The sequence below is a fragment of the Arachis duranensis genome, chromosome 10, assembly GCF_000817695.3.
Source record: "Arachis duranensis cultivar V14167 chromosome 10, aradu.V14167.gnm2.J7QH, whole genome shotgun sequence".
NCBI classification, from domain to species: domain Eukaryota; kingdom Viridiplantae; phylum Streptophyta; class Magnoliopsida; order Fabales; family Fabaceae; genus Arachis; species Arachis duranensis.
The window spans coordinates 14,740,481-14,767,300 of record NC_029781.3 but is presented as its reverse complement, the minus strand read 5'-3'; the positions used below and the strand labels follow the sequence as shown (position 1 = coordinate 14,767,300).

Sequence of the window (26,820 nt, the reverse complement as noted above, 5' to 3'; positions counted from 1 at the left end):
CTTTTTAATTGGCATTCCGGGCTTGGTCTCCTCGGTCTCTTAGGACCAAGTTGTGAGTAGACTTTATATTTATAATTGTTTGATTGTGCATCTATAATTATTTTGACATATATCTATTATGACTTTTGAATTATACTCACTATATTTGCCTTGAATGATTTTAAATTGATTAGAATAATTGATTTATTAGAATTAAGTAATTCATTTTTATGAAGTTTATACTTTCAGAACTATAAATGAGACCATATATATTTTTAATGAAGTTTTGCATTATTCTAAAATGTTTGATTTTACTTGAATATCTGTTTTTGAGACCATATATTTTTTATGAAGTTTTGCATTATTCTAAAATGTTTGATTTTACTTGAATGTGTGTTTTTGAAGCATTGAAGTATTTATTGGTATTCACTTACTTTAAAGATTGTGAAATATGTTTGAAATTTCTAATGATTGAAAAAGTATAATTGGAAAAGATTTCTGATAAGAAAGTATAATATAATTTGATTTGATTCGATACCTTATATATTTGAAAGATCAAAGATTTGTTGTATTTGAAATTATATTTTTTGAATTGGTTTGGGAGGCTGATATTAGAAAACCGTAGTTAATGGCGGTTATGACGTTAACTTAGATGCATCTAACTCAGACCCCAGGGATGTTGCTAGCCTAACATGTAAGCCACGCGTTAGATCTGTTATTTTGTTAGGACACACGAGAGGAGAGGACTACCCATAGAGGTGGAGCCGCCCAAGTGTGGACTTTTGATTTGATTTTTGTATGAGAACTCCCTTATTGATTCACTTATTATTATCAACTATTATTTTCTAATTAAATTTTTTTTGATATAATGTTTATATGGTCTCATGTCGATTATAAATGTATTGTCTAGTCACTGAGTTGCAAAACTCAACCCATTTTTCTACAAATATTTTTCAGGAACAATTATGTGTCTATATGAGATTTTCTATTCAAGATGTAACGATCTGCAATGAATATCTATTCTTTGACGAGTTCCTAGATGTATATGCTCCATATGATACAGATAGAATCCAACCATTCTTAATTATTTTAATTTTTGTTAAAAATGTATAACTATTTATTTTAAAATTTATAAAATATTTGTAACTTTTTTATTCAACTTATATTTGAGGATGTTAAACTTACTATAGATTATTTTCTCCAGTCATGACTCATTTTAGACATTGATATTATAAGTTCTAACAGAATAGTAGTTATCTTTTTTCATATGTAAAGAAGCTAAAGATACTGTATAAGCTTGATGTATGAGACCTCACATATAGCAATATTTAAAATTTATCATTCTTTTCTCTATGTTTTCAATTCTTTTATCTCACTAGTCATCATTTTCATAGGGTGATTTGGGTACGGTGGTGTAGATATGTTATATATGGGATAATACATTGAAAATTGCTTTTTTATTCGTGGAAACATCTTTGAATCGAGAAAATTCAGACTCTTAGAAAAGAGAAAAAAATATCTCACAATGTTATAGAACTTTCTGTATAGAACTAAAAGTTAAAGAGATTTAGATTTGTTCTTATTCTTATCCTTTAAAATTCTGTTTAATCGAATATTGGTTTTTCTCTTAAGCTTTAGCTCAATATAGAAAGTGTATATATATATGATTGAGATCTAATATTTTTTTTTATATTATATGTAAGTGTTGTATGACTTTTTTTTAAAATGAAATGTTATTTTTTGAAAAAAAAAAATAGTTTGACCTTACCATCATGAACATTAAAAAGCAATATTTGAAAGTTAAGCCCACACGGATAATGCTCACTCTACATAGTATTAGTTGAGAATTAGGTGTAGTTTTTGGAGGAAATAACAAAAATTGTTCCTACCAGTAGCAACATAGCAAGAGGTGAAAGATCCTATGATGTTGGTGATGCCAATTGACACCATTTCCTTGTTCCCATTAAGTTGGTACCCTTTGATGGATGCGAAAGACCGTCCAACAGCAACAGATTCCTATATTTCATTGCGGCAAGAAACCAACATAATTTGCATCAGCATGAAATTATGCTAATTATGATTCAAATGTTTGATTATTAATTAGTACGCAAATTATATAAATAATGTTAGACGGTCCTTTTTAAACCATATAATATTTATAAAAATTTATTCTAATAACTCGCTTAGCTTCTTTTTAATCGTATAAATTTTTAAAGATAAATGATCATTTGTATCCGTAAAAGATAAAAACGCTGATATATATATATATATATATATATATACGCTAAATCAAAACTAAATTTGTATCTACGCAAGATGCTCTCTATGTGACAAAAATACCCTGTCTTTGGAGAGTTGGAGTGCCACGTACGTACTTTTGTCATACAGAAGGCATCTTGCGTGGATACAAATTTAGTTTCGATCTAGTGTAGATACATATGTCAGTGTTTTCATCTTTTATGGATACAAATAGTCATTTATTCAAATTTTTAGAATAAATAATTTTATAACATAATAAATCAAAAGTTATATGATCAAAAAGATATATAATTCGGTTTTTATTAATCTTTGACAAGAAAAAAATTCCATTGTGAGACAAATAAAAGAAAAAATAAGTCATGCAAAACTCACATAAATCTAAAAAAATTAATATAAAAAATATTAAAAATATAATCATTCCTATATTTTTTTTCTAAGTTATTTTATAAAAATAACTAAATCAAATATTCTTAAAACATGAGAATAATATACTCACAGTGAGGGCAACAACAGCAACGATTAGTCCAATTTTGGCGACTTCTCCAACATAGGGATTATTGAAATCCAACATATGAATGGAGCTTGGATTTAATCCTCCTTTGACATGTTTTACAATTTTAACTCCATTCTTATCAGCATGTGTCACAAAAACCAACAAAGTTGATACTACAACTGATATGAGAGGGGAAATTGATGCCAACCAGAACAGCTTCTTCTTCTTTTTACCCTAGGATAATTAATTAATTACCATGCATTAGTATGATGAACAAGTTAATTAAGAATCATTATTGGAAATTCAATAGAAATTAATCAAAGCAAAAACAAACATATGGAGGTTCTTCACTCACCAGAAATCTAGTAGATAGGATGAAGACCAGGAATGAGCATCCTAGTATGAAATTGCGAGGATTCCACTGTAATTCAACATATAACAATATTATTGTATATGCTCCCATCAATGTATGAGAAAACTTAATTATTAATGCCTTATTTTTTGTCACCTCTCATTCTATTAATTCTAAAATAGGACAGATGAATGATGAAAATTAACACAATCATGTTAAAAGACTAGTATTCTTATAAATTATTCTGACTAATATTGTATTTACTATTATTATTTACATCAAATAGAGAACTAGGTTCACTCAAATTTATTATAAAAGAAAGACTATTTCTATTCTTGTAAAAGAAAGGCTAAATCATTTGATGCGATTTTCCACCATGCGATTTAATAATAACTCGCATCCCGCAACTTCTTTTTTCAAAAAATTAAAAAATAGAAATTGAACTAACCTTGCAATTTTTTTTTCAAAAAATAAAAATAAAAAAAGTAAAATTGTACCATGTGATTTCTGCATTTTAAAAAATAAAAAAAAAACGAAATTGCATCTTGGAATTTTTATTTTAAATTAAGAAACTTTTAAAATAAAATTAAACCGTATTTCTGAATTTACCAAAAAATGGCAAAATGCTCCCTCCAATTTCGCTTTTGTGAAACAACGATTTTTTATTTTAATAAATAAATTAAATATAATAATTATCAAAATAAACAATTTAAAAAATATTTATCGAAATAAATTAATCGTGTAAATGAGATAATATCTATTTCATTTACACTGTAAATGAGATATACGAAAATTAAAAAATTACATATATCTCGTTTATACTGTAAATGAAATACGTACAAAATTATCTCATTTACACAATGATATTTATTTCAGTAAATAAATTTTAAATTATTTATTTCAATAATTATTATATTTAATTTATTTATTAAAATAAAATATCTATAAAACAATCTCTATATTTTAGAAAAATCAAAAGAAAAAAATATTTTTGATATTCACACATTTTCTTCCCATATCAAAAAATTTATAGTCCTAGATTAATGATAATATTAGTCACCAAAAAAAAGATTAAAGATAATATTAAATTTATGGATAAAAAGAATATGACTAAATTTAAATCCTAGTAAATCAAATAAGTCCGTGTCTATTAATTGATTAACAAAAATATTATGTAGACTAAAATTAGTCACTAAAATTTGTTATTATATATTTGTGTATAAATATATGTATTATATTTTTAATTTATTTTTAATATGTATTTTATATTCTAATATAGTAAAGTATTGTTTTGTCTCCAACGTTTGGGGTAAGTCCCAAAGTTGTCCCTAACATTTCAATCGTCCTATTTAAGTCTTTAACGTTTTAAAATTGACTCAATGTTGTCCTACCGTTAAGGATCCGTTAACAGAATTAATGACGGAACAAAATTGAGACGATTTTGAAACGTAAGGACTTAAATAGGACGAAAACGTTGGGAACAAAACAATATATAGAAATAAATTTTAATTTTATCCATCAATAATATCAATTTTTTACTGTACATAATATTTAATTATTTTTTTAATCACATCTAAGTAAATTACAGTTAATCACATTACTTTCATTCTAAATAAATTATTTTTTTATAATTTTACTCTTAAAGTAATCTAATTTTTTATAAATAAATAAATTTTACACTTTCATTCTAAATAATGTAATTGTACTTTCATTACTTATAATTTTTTTTATAATTTTACACTTTCATTCTAATCATATTGCATTATTTATTTAGAATGAAAGTGTAAATTAAAGAAAAATAAATTTATTTAGAATGAAAATAATGTGATTAAGTGTAACTTACTTAGATGTGATTAAAAAATATTTGAATATTATGTACGGTAAAAAGTTGATATTATTAAAAGATAAAATTAAAATTTATTTTTATGTATCGTTTTTATCCCCAATGTTTTCGTCCTATTTAAGTTCCTAACGCTTCAAAATCGTCTCAATTTTGTCACGCCGTCAATTCTGTTAACAGATCCCTAACGGCAGGACAACATTGAGTCAATTTTGAAACGTTAAAAACTTAAATAGAATGATTGAAACGTTAGGAACAACTTTAAGACTTACCACAAATGTTAAAGACAAAAACGATACTTTACTCATATTTTATATTAGTGGTTGATTTAATGTATACTTAACATAGTTAATCTATTAATATTAAAAAATACTATGTGTATATACTAAAATCACTTATTATATATTTATATATGCATATACATATACATATATGTATTGTTAAACTAATTTTTAATGCATATTTTATATTTTAATATGTATTTTATACTAATAATTAATTTTAGTAATTAATTTTAATGTACATCTAATGTAATTGATTAATATTAAATATCCAGTAGATATAATTAATTTAGGGTTATCGATATTAATCGATGAATAACATTTAATAATAAATCACATCTTGCGGCTTATTTTTTCAAAAAAACAATTAAAAACAGAAATCGCACCTTGCAATTTTTTTTAAAAAAATTAAAAAAGTGAAATTGTGCCATGCAATTTCTACATTTCAAAAATTTAAAAATAAAAAATTAAATCGCATCTTAAAATTTTTTATTTCAAAATTAAAAAATTTAAAAATAAAATTAGACCTATGTTTTTTGTATTTTTTGAATTTACAAAAATAACAAAATTAAACGTTCTCTCTAATTTCGGTTTTGTAAAACAATCTCCATATTTTAAAAAAAATCACAAAAAAATAATATTTTTGAAATTTACATATTTTCGTCCGATATCAAAATTTTTTTTACTCTAAATAAATTAAGGATAAGATTAAATTTATGGATAAAAGAAGAATATGACTAAATTTAAATCCTAATAATAAATCAAATAGTTGGTGCTATTAATTGTTTAAAAAATTATTATGTATATTAAAATTAGTTATTAAAATAAATGTAATATTTACTAAAATAAATAATTTTACAAATATTTATCGATTTAAATTCTTTTGTCATATCTCGTTTACACTGTGAACGAGATTATTTTTACACATTTCATTTACAGTATAATTAAAAAATACTATGTATAAATCAAAATTAATTATCAAAATATATGAAGATATGTATTGTTAAACAAATTTTTAATATGTATTTTATATTAATAGTCAATTTTAGTGATTAAATTTAGTGTAAATCTAATATGATTGATTAATATTAGATATCGAGTAGATATAATTAATTTATGACTATGGATATTAATTGATGAATAGTATTTATACGTACGGGATTATGAATTGCTTGCCAAACAGCTTTGATGACAGAGATAATGTCGGTTTTGGTAGTAAAGTGAGAAACTCCTAAGAGTCCCTTCAACTGTTGAAGGCCAATAACAATGGCTGCTCCTCCCACAAATCCAACTATTGCTGCGTGTGACAGGAAATCCACAAGGAACCCCAGCCTGCAAATATAACATCAAAAAACAATAATCATATGAAAAACAAAATGATGCTCATGTCAACACGGTTTATTTAATTTGTGTCAGTATATATGTTGTTAGAAATTGATTCATAGAACTTCATCAAATCAAGATTAATAGACATCAATTAAATAATAGAATCAAATTTTGAACAATTCTGCTACGTTATCAACAGTATTTCTGTCAACTTTTATCAATTTTTGTTTATGATCCTATTTAATAGAAGTGTTTTTGTGAATGTGTCTAATAAAAATATTTTTTTATGGCTGTGTCTAATAAAAATATCTTTATAAATATATTTTTTAGATATATCTCTTTATATATGTGTTTAAAATATAATAATTAATTATTATTTACAATAAATTGACAGATAATATATTGATATTCTATACTTTTTCAATTTTAAAAACCATATTATTGACTACAATTAAAAGGTATCCACGTTAATATTCACAAACAGAATAAAATAAGACAAAACAAGATTAAATAGTATGGAAATTTACATTATTATTCATTCTATTGTCATTTTTAAGAGCATCTTTAATATTTGTTTTAGTTTCATTTTAAATCTTATAAAATATCACATAAGTATTTATAAAATTATATATTATAAAAATTAATTTGATATTTAATATAAAATTTGTCACTTCAATATTTAGACTATATCATTTCAAAATGATATCTAATACAAATTTTAATTTTAAATCAATTCAATTAATACTGTAAAAAAAATTGATACCCAAAATATATTCAACTGGAATTTCTCTAAATACATTAAAATTCAATTCCACCTTAAAGTGAAACCATAGAGTTGAATCTAAATGTTTATTAGGGGTAGAATTGCTAATAAAATTTGACCAAAACCAAAATGAAAATAATATAAAGAATAGATTAGTAAAGAAATGAATCAATTAATTATTTGTACATACCTGAAAAGGCCAAAGGCGGTCTGAAAAATACCAGCAAAGAGAGTGGCAAGCAAGATGAGTTTGGTGTAAGCGATTGGATCAAAAACAGGATCTCTTAATTTCTGAACCATCGAAGACAAGAGCAACGACACCACCGCCACTGGCCCTATTGCTATCTCTTGAGCGGTTCCCATTACGGCATAGATCAGCGGTGGCACAACACTCGTATCTAATATATAATTTAATTTCATCAGCTCAAAGGGAAACAGAATGAAAATAAAAAGGACACAAAACGTGGCTTGCTTACAAAGGCCATATTGAGGATCAAGGTTTGCTAAGGTCGCGTACCCAATGCTCTGCATTCAACGTTGAAACAAATTAAGTAACCAACATGATGCAAGAGATCCATTAACCCTTTTATTTATTTATTTTCCATTTTTCATCTTAGATGCTTTCAGCAGCCAAACAAAACTATTATTTCCAAGGGGAATCCGTTAGTGGCTTGCAATAATTTTCTATGTTAATTAAGCATATGGTCTTTTTTTTCCTTGGTTTTTTACTTTAATCGAAATTCAGGTATTATTATATTACTGAGAATTATTTAAGTAATATATCCAATGAAATTGGAACAACTTCTTTTGCTACAACTTTGTCTTTTGCAATACAACAAATTCGAGACTACACTAACAATATAAACTTATTAACCACTTAACTAGCCTATGTACAAATATAAAATCAAATTAACAAAAATAACTATTTTTTAACTAATTTATTCATATAATCTAGCAAAATGGCAAGATATCATTAAACGACATGTATACGAATACTTTAATCAAATTGCTAATTAGAATTATTATACCTGGGGAATACAGAGACTTGCAATAGTGAGACCAGCAAGCAAGTCTTTCCTGAATTTAGTGGCAGTGTAACTTCTTCCCCACACAAGGATCGGAAAAATCCTCTGCAAAGTTGAAAACATGACCCTGGCCCATGATTCATGTCTCAGCGTAGAAAAGTTCTTGCGCCAACGCAAGATACTTTTTTCCGCTAAGTCCGTGACCATGCGCCAAGGATTCGGTGGCTCAGGAGGGTTGAGTACCCACTGACATCTTACATGGCTTTGGTTCTTCTCGATGTCGACCTGCATATCCTTTGACGAGGATATGCAGGTAGGTATCATTGCTGAAGAAGCCATGATGATGATGAAGTGTTTGGGAGAACTTCTTTGTTCCCGCGAATAGGGAATACAATTCTTTGATGATTACACTCTCATCAAATTTACCTGTGAAAGAGCTATGGTTGCTATGAGGTTGAAGGAATTAAGATTGGAAACAACTCTTATATAGAACAACAAAAGGCTTGCCACTGGAGGTCATATATGTATAAATTAATAAAATAATATTTCTACTATTTTTAGATTTATGATTTATTTATTTTATAATATAAAAGACAAATTATTTTGTTTTTATTTTTTTCTTTTATTTTTAATACTACAAGTAAAAAATGTTTGAGAGAGACACAAAAATAATCTGTAATATTCCTTAAAAATAATAATATTAATGTATTTCGAAAAAAAATGAATCATATGATTTTTTTAAAAAAATTAATTTTCTATGAAAAGAAAAAAAAAGAGAAAAAATATTAAACACCTTAAATCCTAAATTTTTACTGCTAAATTTTAAATTTTAAATTTAATCTATTGATAAAAAATGTAGTAAATAAAATATTAAAATTTATTTAATTAATAAACAATTTAATATTCTTAGGTTAATAAAAAAACGTATAAAAGATAACTCAAAATATACGATATATTTGTCACGCTTACATTTATTCATTTATTATATAAATCTTTACTTTAACAGTATTCCGTAGTCCATACATGTATTTCTAAGATAGCTTTTAGTGTATAGGCCAGGTCCAATAATTATATGGAGAACATTTTAATAAAGACACGAAAAATATTTTTTTTAAAGATATTTATATATGTCATATTATTATTAGATATTTTTATTAAATTGATTAATAATTTAATTATAATAAAATTGATTTATTATAGTAACAATAATAAACTTAATTGTCTGTATTATTATTATTAGACTCGATTTGATCCTATCGAATTATATAATTTAAACCGAATATCTTTAAATTTTTTTATAAAAAGATAAATATATTCTTGAGTTTTTGTTTTGCGAACATTTAAATCCCTAAAAATTAAAAAATACAATTAAATCCTTAAAAGAATTGGGTTTATTGTTATTGTTATAAAAAAATTGGTTTTATTCTAATTTGTTAAAAAATTCAAAAATAACCAATTTATTAATACGTCTAATAATAATACGATACGTAAATATCTTTACAAAAAGACATTTTATATCTTTATAAAAATATCTCCCTAATTATATATTATATACTGTTTTCACTAAAAAGTAATTGATACTACATTTATATTCTTTTTTTCACAAATTATTGTCCTATTCATAAAATTTAAGCTGTGATTGCTAGTTTAATATAAGCAAATTTTGGAGAAGAAATAAAAGGAGTAAACTATCAAAATTATTCTGAAATAAAATTGACCATACAAAAAGAAAAATTAACTTGTATCCATCAACAATGCTCTCCATGTGCCAAATCTAATAATTCTTTAATCAGAACTGGATTTCGTTAGTTAAACATCCTACTATAGTTGTAATTTTATTGGTGATATGGCACTATTGACATGGAAAATTGAATTAAAAACTTAAATCAAATTAAAAATATGGACATCCTGAACCAGCATGATTAACCGGTTCCGCATTGTTTAAAGACCCAACCTTGCTATTGTAACACTACAAAAAAAATTAATTTTAACGTCAAATTTTTAACAGCCATAATACCATACTAACTATTTCTTTTATTTAAGATATCTTTTTGTGATAATTATATATTTATCATTATTGTTGTATGTTATATAATAGCAATTATTACTATTGCCACTAAATTATTATCTTTTTATACTTTTAATCCTACTTTCTTTATATTAATGGTGGCAATTATTAAAATTGTCGCTAATTTTTTATTATATTTTTTTAATTTCGTCTTCTTAATTCATATTACTCACAAACTGTGTTCCCTAAATCAACCTAAGAAAAAACTCCTCAAGCTTTTCCTATCGCTGCTGACCACTGTCGCAGGTCTTACCATCATCGACGACCGTCTATCATTCTTCACTGATTCACACTCATTCAAATTGATCGTTCTTCATGTTTCCATCCTCTCCCCTCAGATCTGCATCGCTATTCTTGCTCGTTCGTGTCTCAGATCTCCATTGCTAGGTTCGGTTCCTATCTTAAAGCATCGTTAATAGTGCCAAGAAAGCCAACGCGGAGGTTGAGGAGGTTCTTCATCAGATGCTCACTCATTTGGCTATCTGCAACGATTCCAAGCTTGAGCCCTTACTCTCCAAGCTTTTCCCTCTCTGCATACCTTCACTCTCCTTAAACTCCGCCGCTGTTTGCAACAAAGTTCACCAATTTTTTCCTCTCTCTCTCTTTCTAACTCAATTTTATTTATCAACAATTTCAAGTGTTGTTGCTTTCAAATTTGAAGATGCTACTGATGATGTTTCGCTTTTAATTTTATGAATACTTGTGTTAATTCTGAAAATGTCATAAGAGTTAGAATATAAGAGAGAAGATAGTTTCAGCATTGAATTCATGGATCTTCAATCCAAAGAGATAATATTAATAAATTGTACAGTTTTAAGTTCTACCAATGTTGCTTCTATTATCTATAATTCACTTTTTGGTATTCATTACAGTTTTCACAGTGGAGCTAATAAGAGTGAAGGGTGGCAAGATAACTAGAGAGCCTGGTCCTGTCAAGGGAGGCAGCCCGGTCATTGCATTCATTGAAAATCCTGATGGCTACAAGTTTGAACTTTTGGAAAGAGGCCCCACTCCCAAGCTCTTGTGCCAAGTGATGCTTCGAGTCAGTGATCTTAAGCGTTCCATAGAATTTTATGAGAAGGTAACATTGACGCTATTATATGTCTCTACTATTTCGGTATCCTGTGCCCATCTTTCAAAGATCTTTGTGGTTGCATGCTATTTAGGCTTTTGGTATGGAACTCCTTCGCACTCGAGATAATCCAGAATATAAGGTATGGCGACATCTCTTTGCTATTTATTATTTTTTTCTACTGTGACATATTTAGAAATGATCTGCCTAATTCTGAACATTTAAGATGATTTGAAGGTAAATTAGGATCATATGAAATTTCATTCTTATAGTTGTATCAATTAATCTGTATGGACGAATTAAGCTTAGCAATAAGAAGTAAAGTTCATTCTACCCAATCCTCTTAACATTTGATGATCCTTTAGATGGAGCTATACTGCAAAGGTAACATTCAGTGTGGCATGTAGTGTGGATGTCTAGTTGCTATTGAATACCTGCAGTTTTAAACTTGATTCTCACAAAATATGCTGTTTTTGGTTTCTTATGCTATTGAAATCCTTTTAAAGTGCTCTCTGCCTCGAGCGCCTTGGACTGGCCGCAACTTCTCGCTTTTCTTCCTAGTTCCTATCAATGATGTTTGTCTCCGGCTTTGTTCTCTTGTCTTCTCGCTATCACTCTTATGCTTTTCTTATGGCCCTGTTTCTAAATCCTCTACTTGCTTTTTTTGTTTATGAGGTGTGTTGTTTTGCCTTACCATTATATTCATTCTATCTCTTTGTTTTTTCTTCAAAATCAGATGTTCAAAAGCATGAGGGGTGACTTGGAAAGACAAGGTACTAATAGAAATCTTCTTTGACTTTTACTTCAAATCAAAGCACATGATCATCAATAAAACAATGGAATTTTTCTTTCTTTTATTTTCGTTGTTGTGATATGCATAAAATAAAAATAATAAATATAAATGTTGGTACGTGAAATAATTAAAGAGTTTATAAGAATAAATAGTAAACAAGTTGGGTGCATTGAAAGCAAAGAGTGTTTATTGTTGTTTCTCTCTTGACACGTTTTTTAAGTTTTGAAAGAAAAGACTATGATCTCTCATATATGCATAACTTTGGGAAATTTATGGGAAACTACATTATTGTTTATTCCTCATTTATTGTATCTTCTTTTTTGCAATTAGTTGATGCCAAATTTGAGTAGCAACATTGACAACCCATATGTCCTTTTAAATCTTCTTCTAATGACATTTTCATGAAATCACGTTAAACAAAAAGGAACAATAATAACAAGGCCAAAGCACTGTTCATTAAATTATTATAAATCAGTTATTTTGTTTTGTGTTTTTGGCAGGTAGGATTTCATCAAGCCTACATAAGAACTAATCTTTTGAGAAACATGATGATGGATGTGTTGAAGAAGTGAATGATGTTAATAACAATAATAATCATAATCAAAACTATCATCCATCTTCACAATCCATTAGAAAAGAATCCGATTCTCTTTGGATACAGTAACTTCTCCCCAAAAAGGTAACCTTACCTTACCTTCTTTTTTTCTCTTTTCACATTTTCTCTCGAAATAGTATCAGACTTTTTCAAATAAGAAAAAAAGGAGTGTGATTAGAATTTGCTTATTCGATTATCTATCTATCTATGTTTTGCTTTTTCTTAGCTTCTTCCTTGTTCTAAAGCAACTACTTTTGCTTTTTTGAAATTCGCTTTGGTGTGGATTCTCTATTCCTACAATACAAACAACACAGGACTAGAATGAGAGAAACTATTCTATATCTCAGAACCTGCAATGCAAGAACCAAAGAACAGTGCCATATCCGTACTCTTTTTATGATTATGCTTATTCAACTCAACAATAACAACATCAACCACCTCATTCCACAGTTTTCTCTATGCTGCCACCACTTCTTGAAAATTTCCTTAAGGTGAATACAACATAATGCTGCATCCCCAAATAAATTTAAATATAAAAAAGTTCTCTTTTTTATACTATTTTACTTTTTATTAGTATCTATTTATGTTCTAGCCTTTTTAGCTTGCAATGGAGTGGTTTATTTTATTTTATGAAGCCATGCCATAGGCTGCAAGTTAAGTTCATCAGCTCTTTTCACTATTTACTTTTTTTTTTGGTTCAGTGAGATATGATCTTTCTATAATAAGTTTTGTTTGTTTGTCAAATATTTTAACAGCTTTTAGGATCTAATCCTATGACTTGGTCCAGTAGGAAACAAAGCTCAGTGAACAGATTATCTACTAAAATCGAATTTCAGATGCCTTGCTGATGCACACATATTTTATTTTTTTTGCAGATTATCTATTAAAAGCGGTTATTTATAGTTCATGTTCCCTCCACCCCTTAAGTATTTTATTTTTTTGCTTGAAAATGGGCATTGACTGTTGTGGATATCCAAGAAATCAAGAGTGGTGCCATGTCCCAAGATTTGTTTATTGCTAGTAGTAATATTTTAGTAGGTTGCAAATCTTTGCCATGCCATAAGCTGCAGTAGTATGGTACTTCTAGAAAATTTACTTTGGTTCAAAGTAATAAAATATTTAAGTACTGTGTTTGAAAATTTAATTAGAATTTTTAAACTTATTACTACAAGTTTGATTATAATATCTTCTAGTGTTCTTCTCACAGGGGCCATCATTGCCTTCTTCTTTTGCACCGTCGTGCGTCGTATCAAACGTGCCAAAGAATTGGTACTCCTCTGTTCTCTTGAGATTTAATTCTAATTTTATATGCAACCAGTGTTTGTATTGTACTTTTTATATTTTATTGTCTTAAAATTGTAAAGAGGACTACATTGATGTGTTACTGTCTAAACTTGTATATATTGATTATAATTTAGCATGTACAAAATACCAAAATGCATGTTAAATTTTATCATAGGCACATCAATGTCTTTGTAGTATTCAGAAGTGATCAATATGATGCGTGTTTATGAATCTTATTTAAATGGCTTAGATCAGATCATGTGAAAACTCTGAAACTTGAATAGTTGTAGTCACGAGTTGTTCATTTTTATTTATATTGACTTTTTTTTCTATTTATTCTCTCAGCATAGAGCTAATACATTCTGTCTTATCATTTTTTATTGTTTTTGAAAATTTTAGGATGTAGTATCTGGTTTAAAGAACGAGTTAGAAAAACGTCTTCTGAACCTGAATGTTTCATGCTTTAGTATGGCTCCTGGTAAGGGAGTGTAATGTTAATAATATCCATATACTGAACAATTATTATTTAGTTTTAGCAAGGTAGCTGTTTCTTTATGTGCAATGCTCTGGAGCTTTTTCTGATTAAAAGAAAGATTAAGGGACCTCGTGGCTACAGGTTTTGAACTTTTCAAAGCAAGATCAAAGACCAACTTCAAAGCTAGGAGAACTGTGTCATTAGTGTCAAGGCGAAAAACATTGCCAAGCTATCAATTCCTTGAAAAGTAGCCAAAGGTTTATAATTTTAGATTCTTTAGTATATTCATGATTCATGATTTTTCTTTCTCATTTACTTTTAAATTCTTAGATCAATTACTAAAAACAAAAGCTAGACTACTTTTAAAGGTACAACCTTAGATCATTGCTAACACTTGTATTGCTACATTGATGTAACATACTTATAGACTTGTAGCATTTTTTGTTTTTTAGATTTGTAACATGATTTATTACTTTTCAAGATAAATTTGTGTATCAATATTTTGAGTTTAATGAAATATCTCATTTTGTAGTAATTAATTTCAGTATATTTATATTATGCATAACAATAATAATTATTGGCAAAAATAATTGAGATTCTAGGAAAAAATAGTTCGTTGCATATAAGAAAATGAGTATAATATAACTAAAAAAAGTCTTAAGATTTTAGCGGCAATAGTAATTGCCGGTAAAAGTGAATAACATTACAATTTTGAATTATTTTTAGTAGCCATATAAATTGCCGGTAAAATGAGTTTTGGCAGCAATAGTAACGGCCGCTAAAAATGAATAACATTGCACTTTTAGAATTACTTTTGGTGGTCATATAAATTGTCAAGAAAATGGCCGCTAAAAGTTATATATTTTTTGCGGCCATTAAAAAGATCTTTACCGGCAAATGTTATAATTGCCGCTAAAATCTTTTAGCGACAACGCATAAGACGGCTAATGTCTAATTGCTGGTAAATGTATTAACGGCTATTTTTATTGCCGCTAAAAGTAAAATAAATAGCCGCTAAAAGTTATTTTTCTTGTAGTGTAACCCGAATTATATCTACCCAACCACCTTGAACCTAATTCACGATATCCTATTCCCTAACTCTCTTCTTTTTCTATCATCTTCCAAACATCACTTTTGTCATACGAAACACAATCTACTTCCAATCTGATCTGGTGTATGGTGTCTTCATCTACATCCAATTGGGTACTTGCAGGTTTTAGTCTGCATTTTCTCTTATCCATCTCTAATAACACAATCGACGTCAACCTTGGTGCCACCTTCTCCAAAGTACTAAAGATCCCCTGATCTCTCTATATCAGCCTTGCCTTGATTTATTTTTTTTCTTTTGTCTTTAATTTTTTTAAAAAAAATCTAAATATTTGCGTGATTTGATTACTTTGCAGTTGTTGTTAAATGATGAAGTGATTATGATTGTGACAATGGAAAAGGAGGAAGGTGGGACTAATCGGGTGAAAGGACTGAAAATTATGAAAGTGACATGAACATGGAGTGTTTGGGGTTTGGTGGGTTGGGATTTGGATTTTGGATTTGGATTTGAATTTGATTGGGTTGATAATAAAAATATACTTTATCTTTTATTTAATTTAAGTTTTTAATTCAATTTTTCATGTCAGTTAATGCCAAATCACCAATGAGATTACACATAGGATACTTAACTAACGAAATGCAACCTTGGTTAGGGAATGGTTATATTTGGCACGCAGTGAGCATCATTGATGCGTACAAGTTAGTTTTCTTTTTGTATGGTCAGTTTTATTAATTAATGGACAATTCATGGTCAATTCATAAATAATGAAATCATATTATTTAAAGTAAATAATAAAATATTCAAATAAATTAAAAGTCAAGTGTATTAAATAAATACAGTGAAAAAATAAAACAAAAAACTAATAACTACAGATCTAAATAATCTTCGTTGTCATTATCATCGGTCCCATGGCCTTGAGTTGGCAGTACAAAAGGCAGTGATGTTTGTATGCCACCAGCAGAGTTGATGCCAGCGGCGTACATCTAGGCCTAATGCACCTCCATCTGAGCCTCCATACGCTGAAACCGCTCCAGCAAATCCCTCCACTCCAGCCTGAGCTCATCCATAGACGTCACGTGGAGTGAGGATCTTCTGATACTTCTCCTGATAATCATTAAGCTCCTGAGCCTGCTAGTGAAGGCTGCGTTGGAGCTCCTGCACCTGCCTGCACCTGCAGCCTCAAATCCACGCCTTCCTCGGGCTCGACGGCTCGATTGGTGGCAAAGCTTGATGACAACCTTAACATGGAGGTGTGGAGGCTGCTGATGAAGAATGACCCCATCCCGTCTACGCAGTTCTTGTACGGCGCTGAGGTGATCTCGCGCCAAACCGCATCGGAATCAACAACTGAAGCTGCAAAGTCATTGACAACGTCCTCCCCACTTTGTCGAGACAGTTGAGTCATGGCCTCTAGTCTCTGTGTGTTGGACTCCTGTGTAAATAACATAAGTTATTGTGATTATTACAAGAAATATACAGTTAATCTCTAATAATTTTATAGCAGAAGATAATCAGATGTATGTTTACTCACATAATGATACTGAGACCGCTGATCCACAAATCTCTCTTTGTTCTCCTTCAGTGTGTGGGTGTACTTGAACGTCTCCCCCAACGTCTCACATAATACGTAAAAGAATATAACTAAGTTATTAACAAAATTAAAGTCACTACATACCAGCCTGGCCTTAGTCTTCACAAAGGTCACTGAGCCGCCAATATACTTAGATGAGGCTCTATTATCTCTGTTGGTGAGACGCTGATGCCTGAACCCTTCATCGATCTCCAATTAAATTAATAGAGCCTTCTTTATTTTTGTTCGGTGCCAGTTCGCCCGGTGGTCCCACCCCTGACGAATATCATTCAACATCTAAGCCACCAACCCATTCTATGGTCAAATATCTTTCTGATGGTACTATCGTGCACAACGTCCCACCTAAAGTGCAGCTGCAACAAAGAAATTTTAAAATTAGTTAAGCAAGATAGAAGATATAAACTAGCTAAAAGGTTTGAAACTAAAAAAAAGTAATTACCGCCCATTTTTGAAATCATCGCTCCCTGGTCTCAGCAGAGATCTTCATGTAGCTGGGCCAGGGATGACCGTACATCAACTTGATGACATTGGTCATCTTCTGAGTACACACGTTGTTCGGCGCAAACCTAACAACAACCCACGAACAAAATAATATGGCAATTCTATAATCAAGCAACCAAATCAACCTAAATTCACTAAATAGGAATCAAATTTTAGGAACTTTTAGCAATAACCATATAATCATAATTATTAAAACTTAAAACAATAACCAGGCAACCAAATCAATCTAAATTCACTAAACAGGAATCAATTTTCAGGAACTTTCAGTAATAATCATAATCATAATCATTGAAAGTTAAAATAATAACTAGGCAAACTAAATAAACCTAAATCCAATAAATAGGAATTAATTCTCAAAAACTTTCAGCAACCATAATCATAATCATTGAAACTTAAAACAATAACTAGACAACCATATCAACCTAAATCTACTAAACAGAAATCAATTTTCAAAAACTTTCAGCAATAACCATAATCATTAAAATACGAAACACTAACCAGCCATTGAAACCTAAATCCACTAAACTAGAATCAATTTTTAGGGACTTTCAGTGATAACCAAAAATAGGAAATACATAAAACTCAACGTGGTACTTACCTTGTACCGCAGGAAAAATGGTCAACCATACGATGGAAGGTGGTGAAGGGGCATCAGCTGTTGCCTCACTTCCGTGGCTGGATTCCGGAGCTGCGGCATCCATCGTTAGAGGTGGCATCGCCGTGGATGCAGGCTGATGAGTGGTAAGAGGCAGCGTCATTGCCATAGATGGAGGTACATAGTTGGGATTAGGGACCATGATGAATGGCTGGTCCACTAAACTCGCAACATGTGGCGTCACCGGGATGATCGGAGTAAAGGGAGAGGATCCAGAAGTCTCGGGGGTACCGGAAGAAACCCTCTCTCTACCCCAACCACGACTACGACCACGACAAGCAACCTGATCCGTAACACCTCTATCTCTCGTCATGTCAGCAAATAACATACCAATTAATAGAAATTTAGCACAACAAGTCAACAATATATTATAACAATACAAAGAAGTAAACAAGCAACAAGAAGCTCAATGAACACTTATGCATTCCATGAATTAATGCGTTTGTGGTGGTGCATACAAAAGTAGTAAGGTTTTGAAGTGTGATATGTAGTGATCGAGAATAAGTTTACAAATAAACCAATATGGTATTATATCACTACATACACACCAAAAACTCAATTATCACAAAAGTTAGCATCTCAAGCAATCCACCATCACAAACTATACTTAATGAATTATGCCAAATAAAATCAAACATTCTTAATCACATGGTAGCTACAACATGCAATTTAAAATCCAAAATAGTCATAGAGGCATATTCATAAACAAGGGTGTATGAAATAAACAAGAACAATGTTCAAGTAAATTATGAGGAATAAGTTCAACACTAATATACTTCCTATAATCAATAGCACCAGATTGATTTCAAAAATTAAAAATCATTTTTAATATAACCCAAAATCAAATAAACATCCAAAATTAACATACTTGGATTATATAGAATCAAGGAGCTTAAATTGTATTAATATTGTACTATTGGACAAAAAACCTCAATCATGCAAAAATTAAGATTTTGGTTAATTAAAAGCATTTCACATTCATTCATCATCAATACATAATAACCATAAGAATGTGAAAGCAAGCATTGATTTCCAAGGAATAAACCAAAATTTTATTAAGAACTTGTTGACGGAATATTGTCGAACACTAGTTATACCAAAGTGTAAATGACACAAAATGATACTAACAAGCATCCTCTCAGCACTAATTCAAAAGTTCAACACCAATAACACCAAACCAACAGCGTAGCTCATGAACTCAGCAGAAAATCAATCAAAATATCCTTATCAGTGAATTAACGCAATCAAAACTAGCAATAAAATAGAGAATCTTCATACAATCAAACAATTATCAACGCAATAACTTCTCAGCAAAATAGTTATCAATACAACAATTAACATAATTAGACAATTTTAAACACTTTAACAATTTAAAACCTAATGTATTGAATCTAACCTAACTTAATCAACCTAAATCCACTAAGATTAGAAAACTAAACTAAACTAACTTTGAAACTGATTCAAAATTAAAATTAAAATTCTAATCAAACCTAAACTAAATTAAACTAAAATTAAAGGAATTGGAAAAGAGTTGTTCAAGAACCTGTAATGAAGAACAAAGAAAGAAATAAGGAAAGAGGTGGATGTTGCAGTGGTGGTCGCCAAAGTTGCGTCAAAGCTTGCTGGAATAAAAGGGATTATTTTAGCTTTGGTTCTGTGTCAATGAGATAGAGATAGCAGGAGGCAACAGTTGAGCCTGAGAGGAAAATAAAGGGAAGAAAGAGAATGAGCTTGCAGTGGCGGCAGAGAGAGAGAGAGAGAGAGAGAGAGAGAGAGAGAGAGAAGGAGAAGAAGGAGGAAGAGAGTTCATGATTTGAATTTACTCCCTTTTACCGTCGGATTTACTGTCGAAAAATTTTGACAGTAACCCATTGCGAGACACCAAAAATGCAACATTTCACTAATTGAAGTTACCGTCAGAAAAATATGATGGTAAAGGATGTGCCAAAGTAATTTCTTTTTCCTCCAGATATTACCGTTGGATTTACCATCGAAAAATAGAATCTGTCGATAATTACTTAACCTTACGAATTCGATGTCATTACTACCAGTAAATCCGACAATAAATTTCTCGCTACTCTGCGATGCTAAATTTGACAGTAAATCCAACGGTACTCAACATTTTTCTTGTAGTGACCATCACTTATTCATCATCTTTTAGATATATTTAGTGTTGTGTTACCACTTCTGCCTACGCAATTCTTTCTAGATATACCTCTACATCGATATATTTTTTTCTTTATTCACTTATTGCTGTTAATGTTGGTGATGGTGTTAAAAGGTGGGGCAGTGTTGTAGTAGATTCTGTAAATTTAGATTAACGAGGGACTAAGGTTGAGATAAACAAGAATCACCAAACCAGGGGTTAATAATGGCAAAAAAGTTAGAATATGAGTTGGTGGTGGTGAGAATAAGGGTGATGATGGATATTAAAGAGTTACGATTAGGGTGAAATTTATGATTAAAGTTTGGGGTTGAAGTTGGACTAAGGTTAGGATTATGAATGGAACTGGAGTTAAAAAAAGTAAAATAATAATTCAATAAATTATTAACTATCAAAAAGTTAACAATAGGTGTAGAATCAAAATGATTTCAAATGTTAAAAATAAAATTAAAACAAATTAAAGATTAGAATATTTTTAAAATGTTCAAAAATATTAAAGACAAATAAAAGTATTTTAATATTTTAAAAAAAATACATAGCATTCTTTTCTCATATTTTTTATTAAAAATATATGTGTCATATGTAATTTTAAGTTATAAATTAGATTTTCAAATTATATAGTCTAACTATTATTAAATAAAAATTTGAAATATAAAATAATGATATTTTAAACATTATAAAAATAACTATTTACGTAAGTATCTTTAGAAATGTAATAAATAAAAGAAGTTATTATTGTGATAAGGATGAATGCTCGTTTAATAGATGACTCAACTTTTTAATTCACCTAGTAAAAATTCAGTTTTTTAAAGAAGATTAAAGTTAATAAAAGTTAAAAATATAACTTTTGTACGTACATAAATAATCATAGGCCGAGGTAAATGATATATACAATACTAATATAAAACACTTCTCTCTATATATATAGATATACGGTGCAACATATAATAGTAGTGAATATATATGAATCATCTCAGTTAAATTGAGATAATAATATTAGTAAATATTAATACTAGAGTTTTCTATTTATACTTTTTTATTTTATATTTATTTTCTCTTTCTTATTTATTATTTTACGACACATTATCAGCACAAGGCTCTGATTAAAATTTAGGAAGACTCAGGTAATAAATTTTCATTATGTCAAATCTCTCTCATTTTGAGTTTAATGCTCTTGATATATCTGAAAACAACTACTTATCATGGATATTAGATGCCAAAATTCATCTTAATTCAATGGATCTTAGAGATACCATTAAAGATGAAAATAAAGCATTCCAGAAAGATAAAGCTTAAGCCATGATCTTCTTTCGTTGTCATCTTGACGAAGGATTGAAAAATGAATATCTCACACTAAAAGATCATGCAGATCTGTGGAAGAACCTTCAAAAAATGTATAATCATCAAAAGACAGTAATACTTTCTCAAACCCGATATGAGTGGACACACTTGTGTCTACCGGATTTTAAATCCATAAATGAATACAATTCAACAATGTTTCAAATTATCTCACGAATAAAATTATGTGGGAAAAAGATAATTGATAATGACATGTTAGAGAAAATTTTCTAGACCTTCCATACCTCGAATATGCTCATGTAGCAGCAGTATCGAGAAAATAAATTTAAAAAATATTCTAAACTAATTTCTCACCTTTTTGTTGTTGAACGAAATAATAAATTGCTTTTAATAAATCATGAAGTGTGCCCAGCTGGTGCCGCTCATTTTTTGAAGCAAATACGAAAAATTATAACTGCAGAAGAGGTAAATGGCAAGACTTTGATAAGAAGAAAAATTATGGAAGGAAGAAAGATTATGTTCACAAGAAATGGTTTTACTAGAAGTCGGATAAAGAAACAAATAATGGGCAAAATAAATCAACAGAGGATAAATATTTCTGTTCTGGTGAAAAGGACCGTTGGTCACGTACCTGTCGTACTCCAAAATACTTAATTGATCTTTATCAAGCATTCTTGAAAATGCATAAAAAAGGAAAGGCGATAAATTTTATTTCAAAAGATGTTGCTGAAAATTACACCACTCATTATGAAGTATCTGATTTCTTTGAAGATACTAAAGGAAATATTGGTCATTTATTCAATAATAGAAAATTTAATATTTGGGTTCGTTAATTACTTATATAAATAAATAATGTGAAAAATTTCTTGAGTTTTATTTCCTATGCATTTGAATTTCAAATATGATATATATAAATATTGTTTAATAAAATATTAATGTTTATATTTAAGAATTTCAAAATTACTAAATGTGTCAAATTCTATAATAATAATAATAATAATAATAATAATAATAATAATAATAATAATAAATTTTTAGTGTATAGTACTATGTTTATATATTGTTCTTCTTAAAAAAATAATTCCAATGAGGAATACAATTTTAATTTACTGCGCGCATGTACTTTTACTCATTTTATTATTATTATTCATTTTTGAAGAAAATGATAGGAACATATAATGAAAATGTTTGTCTTGCGAATAGTGCAAGTTCGCATAACATTCTCAAAAGTAATATATATTTTACTCATCTTGTACCAAAAGAAGAATGTGTTAATATCATTATTGGCTCAGGCAATATGATAGAAGACTTCGAAAGAGCTATAATTTTATTTTCCAGAGGAGCAAAATTCATAATAAATAATGCACTATTGTCTATTAAGTTTCTAAGAAACTTGTTGAATTTTAAAGATATTTGCCAAAATAGATATCATATTGAAACAATAAATGAGGTAAATCATGAGTGTTTATGTACCATAACTCATGATTTAAATAAAAAAGTTATATTAGAAAAGTTACTCTCACTTTCTTCTGCATTATATTATACTAAAATCAGTTCAGTTGAATCACATGTCATTGTAAACTAGAAGTTTACAAGCCCAATTGAATTTATAATTTGGCATAATCGATTGGGACATCCTGGAACAACCGTGATATGGGGAATTATTGAAAACTCCCATGAATATTCACTAAAGAGTCAGAAAGTTCTTCAATCTAGTGAATTCTGTTGTATTACAAGTTCTCAGAGAAAGTTAATTGTAAGTCCATCACCAATAAAAATTAAGTTTGAGTCCCCTGAATTTCTAGAAAGATATCAAGAAAATATATGTGAATTAATTTATCTACCATATGGATATTTTAAATACTTTATGGTACTAATATACGCATCCTCGAAATAGTCACATGTGTGCTTATTGTCATCTTGCAACTTGGCATTTGTGAGATTATTAAAAGCACAAATTCCAGAAAATCAAATCAAAGTAATTCGCTTTGATATTGTTGGTGAATTCACTTTTCAATCCTTTGATGCTTATTGTATGGTTAACGGAATAAGTGTTAAACATACATCTAGTAGCTCATGTTTACACACAAAATAGGTTAGCAAAATCACTTATTAAATGCCTACAATTAATTGCTAGACCATTACTTATGAAAACAAATCTTCCTATTTTTGTTTGGGGACATGCTATAGCACTTATTTGTTTGAGACCAACAAGTTACCGTTAATTCTCTCTTCTGCAATTAACTTTTGGCTAGCAGTCAAATGTTTTTTATTTGAGAATATTTGGGTGTGTGATATATGATCCAGTTGTCCCACCTTCTCGTACTAAAATGGGACCCCCAAAAAATTAGAAATTTATGTAGGATATGATTCTTCTTCTATAGTGAAGTATTTTGAGATACAAATAGGAGATGTGTTTAAAGATCGATTTGCAGATGGTCATTTTAATGAATTAATGTTTCCAATATTGGGGGAGAGAATAAACCACTTGAGAAAGAACTTAATTAGAATGCATATTCGTTAATGCATCTAGGCTCATGATCAGGACAATGTGATTTAGAAGTTCAAAAGATTATACATTTGCAAATAATAGCAAATGAATTGTCTGATATCTTTTTTGATACAAAGAGGATAACCAAATTCTATATACTAGCTGAAAATACCTCGATTCGAATTGATATTCCAGTTGGACAAATAGCTACTGAAACAATTACATGCCAGAAGTGTGGTAGACCAATTGGTTCTAAAAATAAAAATTCTCGAAAAAAAAGAGAGGCATTTGATATTATCATCAAGACAAATAGTACTCCTGTTGAAAAAGATAAAGACATAAAAAAAACACCAGTAAGTGTCTAAAATTATGATATAGTGTTGACGCCAGAAGACGTTTAGGTACCTGAAAATTCTGAAAATTGTGAAAATAATAAAGTCTCAATAAATTATGTCTCTAGAGGAGAAAAATAGAACCAAATTAAATAATTATCAATAAAATATTTGCATATAATGTGTCATTACACATCATGCATAAAAGTATGGATCTTGAACCAAGAACAGTCGAAGAATGTTGACAAAGGAATGATTGGCCAAGATGGAAAGAAGCTATAAAGGCTGAGTTAGACTTACTTGCAAAACGTGAAGTCTTTAGACCTGTAGTCCATACACCAGAAGATGTAAATCCTGTTGGATACAGATGAGTATTTCTGAGAAAACGAAATGAGAAAAATGAAGTTGTACGCAAGCTCGACTTGTGGCACAAAATTTTTCACAAAGACCCGTTATAGATTATGAAAAAACATATTTTTTTGTAGTAAATGCAATAAGTTTGCGTTATTTGGTCAGTTTATCCGCATATCATAAATTACATATGCATCTAATGGATGTAGTGACAACTTATTTATACGGATAATTAGATCGTGATATCTATATGAAAATTCTAGAAGGACTAAATATATTTAAACCATCTAATGAATATTCGTAGGGGTTATACTCAATCAAATTGCAAAATCTTTATATGGTCTAGAGCAATCTGGACGAATGTGTTATAATAGTCTTACTAAGTATCTAGCCAAAAACGAATTCAAGAATGATGATATCTATCTATGTGTTTTCATAAAGAAATCTGTACTGGATTCATTATAGTTGCTGTATACATTGATGATTTAAATATCATTAGAATCCTTGAAGAGATTACAACAATTATAAAAGCTCTAAAAAAAGTTTGAGATGAAAGATTTTAGAAAGACTAAATTTTGTCTTGGCCTAAGATCGAGCATACAAAAAATGGGATCTTTATTCATCAAACAACATACACAAAAAAGATCTTAAAGAGATTTTATATAGATAAGTCACATCCATTAAATACCCCAATGATCCTAAGATCTTTGGATGCAGAAAAGGATCAATTCCGCCCTAAAAAAAAAAATAAAGATATCCTTGGTCGTGAGTACCATATCTCAGTGTCATTGGAGCACTAATATATATTGCTAATAATACACGACCAAATATATCATTTGTTGTGAATTTACTAGCAAGGTATAGTTCCTTTCAAAGTAGAAGACATTAGAATGGAATCAAACAAATTTTTTGATATCTTTATGGAATAGTTGATATAGATTTGTTTTATCCATATGAATCCAAGTCATAATTAGTTGGCTATGCAGATGTAGGATACCTGTCTGATTCACATAAAGAAAGATCTCAAACAGGATACTTATTCACATATGATAGTACAACTATATCATAGAGGTCCACAAAACAGACGATAGTAGCAACATCATCTAATCATGCTGAAATACTAGCGATACATAAAGCAAGTCATGAGTGTTTTTGACTCAGGAGTATAATCCAATATATTCTGTCATCATGTGGATTGATTGATCATAAAATAGCTCTAATTATTTTGTTTGAAGATAATGCAGTATGCATTGCTCAACTTAAGGGTGGATATATCAAAGGTGATAGAACAAAACATTTTTCTTAAATTCTTCTTTACTCATTATCTTCAAAATCAAAGAACAACTGATGTCCAACAGATTCGCTCAATCAATAATTTGGCAGATTTATTTACAAAGTCACTTCCAAAAGTCTCCTTTAAAAGATTGGTACATTATATAGGGATGCGGCGATTTCGAGATATTAAATAATATCGACAAGAGGGGGAGATTGTACTTTTTTTCTTGCTCAGGTTTTTATCTTTATTGGATTTTTCTTGACAAAATTTTTAATGAGGCAGTCCTCAAAAGATATTGTACTATTTTTCCTTCACTAAAATTTTTTTATTAAATTTTTTTAGTAAAGTTTTAATGAGGTATAATTCTAATGAACATATATAAAAAAGTGTTGTGATAAGGATGAATGCCTATTTAATGGGTCGCTCACCTTTTCAATTTACTTTTTCAATAGTATATAAAGGAAAACTAAAGTTAATGAAAGTTGAAAATATAACTTTTATATATAT

The 26,820-nt window shown here is 29.1% G+C and overlaps 2 protein-coding genes across 5 annotated transcripts in view; one reads left to right on the top strand and one right to left on the bottom strand.

Moving 5' to 3' along the window:
- The window catches only part of LOC107469248 (sulfate transporter 2.1), a 27,167-nt gene extending 18,387 nt beyond the window's left edge, over positions 1 to 8,780 (bottom strand). Inside the window, exons 1-7 of the mRNA XM_016088623.3 lie at positions 8,322 to 8,780; positions 7,770 to 7,818; positions 7,484 to 7,691; positions 6,362 to 6,536; positions 3,087 to 3,152; positions 2,735 to 2,965; positions 1,869 to 1,995 (exon numbers count right to left, since the gene is read on the bottom strand). Coding sequence (XP_015944109.1) covers positions 1,869 to 1,995; positions 2,735 to 2,965; positions 3,087 to 3,152; positions 6,362 to 6,536; positions 7,484 to 7,691; positions 7,770 to 7,818; positions 8,322 to 8,657 — 1,192 coding nt within the window. The 5' untranslated portion in view covers positions 8,658 to 8,780. The remainder of the gene's footprint in view (positions 1 to 1,868; positions 1,996 to 2,734; positions 2,966 to 3,086; positions 3,153 to 6,361; positions 6,537 to 7,483; positions 7,692 to 7,769; positions 7,819 to 8,321) is intronic.
- A 2,482-nt stretch (positions 8,781 to 11,262) lies between these two features.
- LOC107469227 (uncharacterized) lies at positions 11,263 to 15,056 on the top strand. 4 transcript variants are annotated; one of them, XR_008004489.1, is made up of 6 exons: positions 11,263 to 11,467; positions 11,553 to 11,600; positions 12,752 to 12,930; positions 13,161 to 13,337; positions 14,054 to 14,115; positions 14,747 to 15,056. XR_008004489.1 is itself a non-coding variant. In XM_052255841.1 (6 exons), the coding sequence occupies exons 3-6, from the start codon at positions 12,824 to 12,826 to the stop codon at positions 14,620 to 14,622; spliced, it is 453 nt and encodes a 150-aa protein (XP_052111801.1). In that variant the 5' UTR covers positions 11,263 to 11,467; positions 11,553 to 11,600; positions 12,752 to 12,823; the 3' UTR covers positions 14,623 to 15,056. The 4 variants fall into 4 exon arrangements, 1 of the variants encoding a protein (XP_052111801.1); XR_008004488.1 differs by having other exon boundaries at positions 14,530 to 15,056; XM_052255841.1 differs by having other exon boundaries at positions 14,040 to 14,115; positions 14,530 to 15,056.
- Positions 15,057 to 26,820: the final 11,764 nt, after the last annotated feature.

Coding starts and splice junctions, on each gene's coding strand:
- LOC107469227 (XM_052255841.1), top strand. CDS start 12,824: ATGATGTTAATAACAATAATAATCATAATCAAAACTATCATCCATCTT. Junction 13,338..14,039: donor TTCTTGAAAATTTCCTTAAG/GTGAATACAACA, acceptor AATATCTTCTAG/TGTTCTTCTCACAGGGGCCA. Junction 14,116..14,529: donor TCAAACGTGCCAAAGAATTG/GTACTCCTCTGT, acceptor TGAAAATTTTAG/GATGTAGTATCTGGTTTAAA.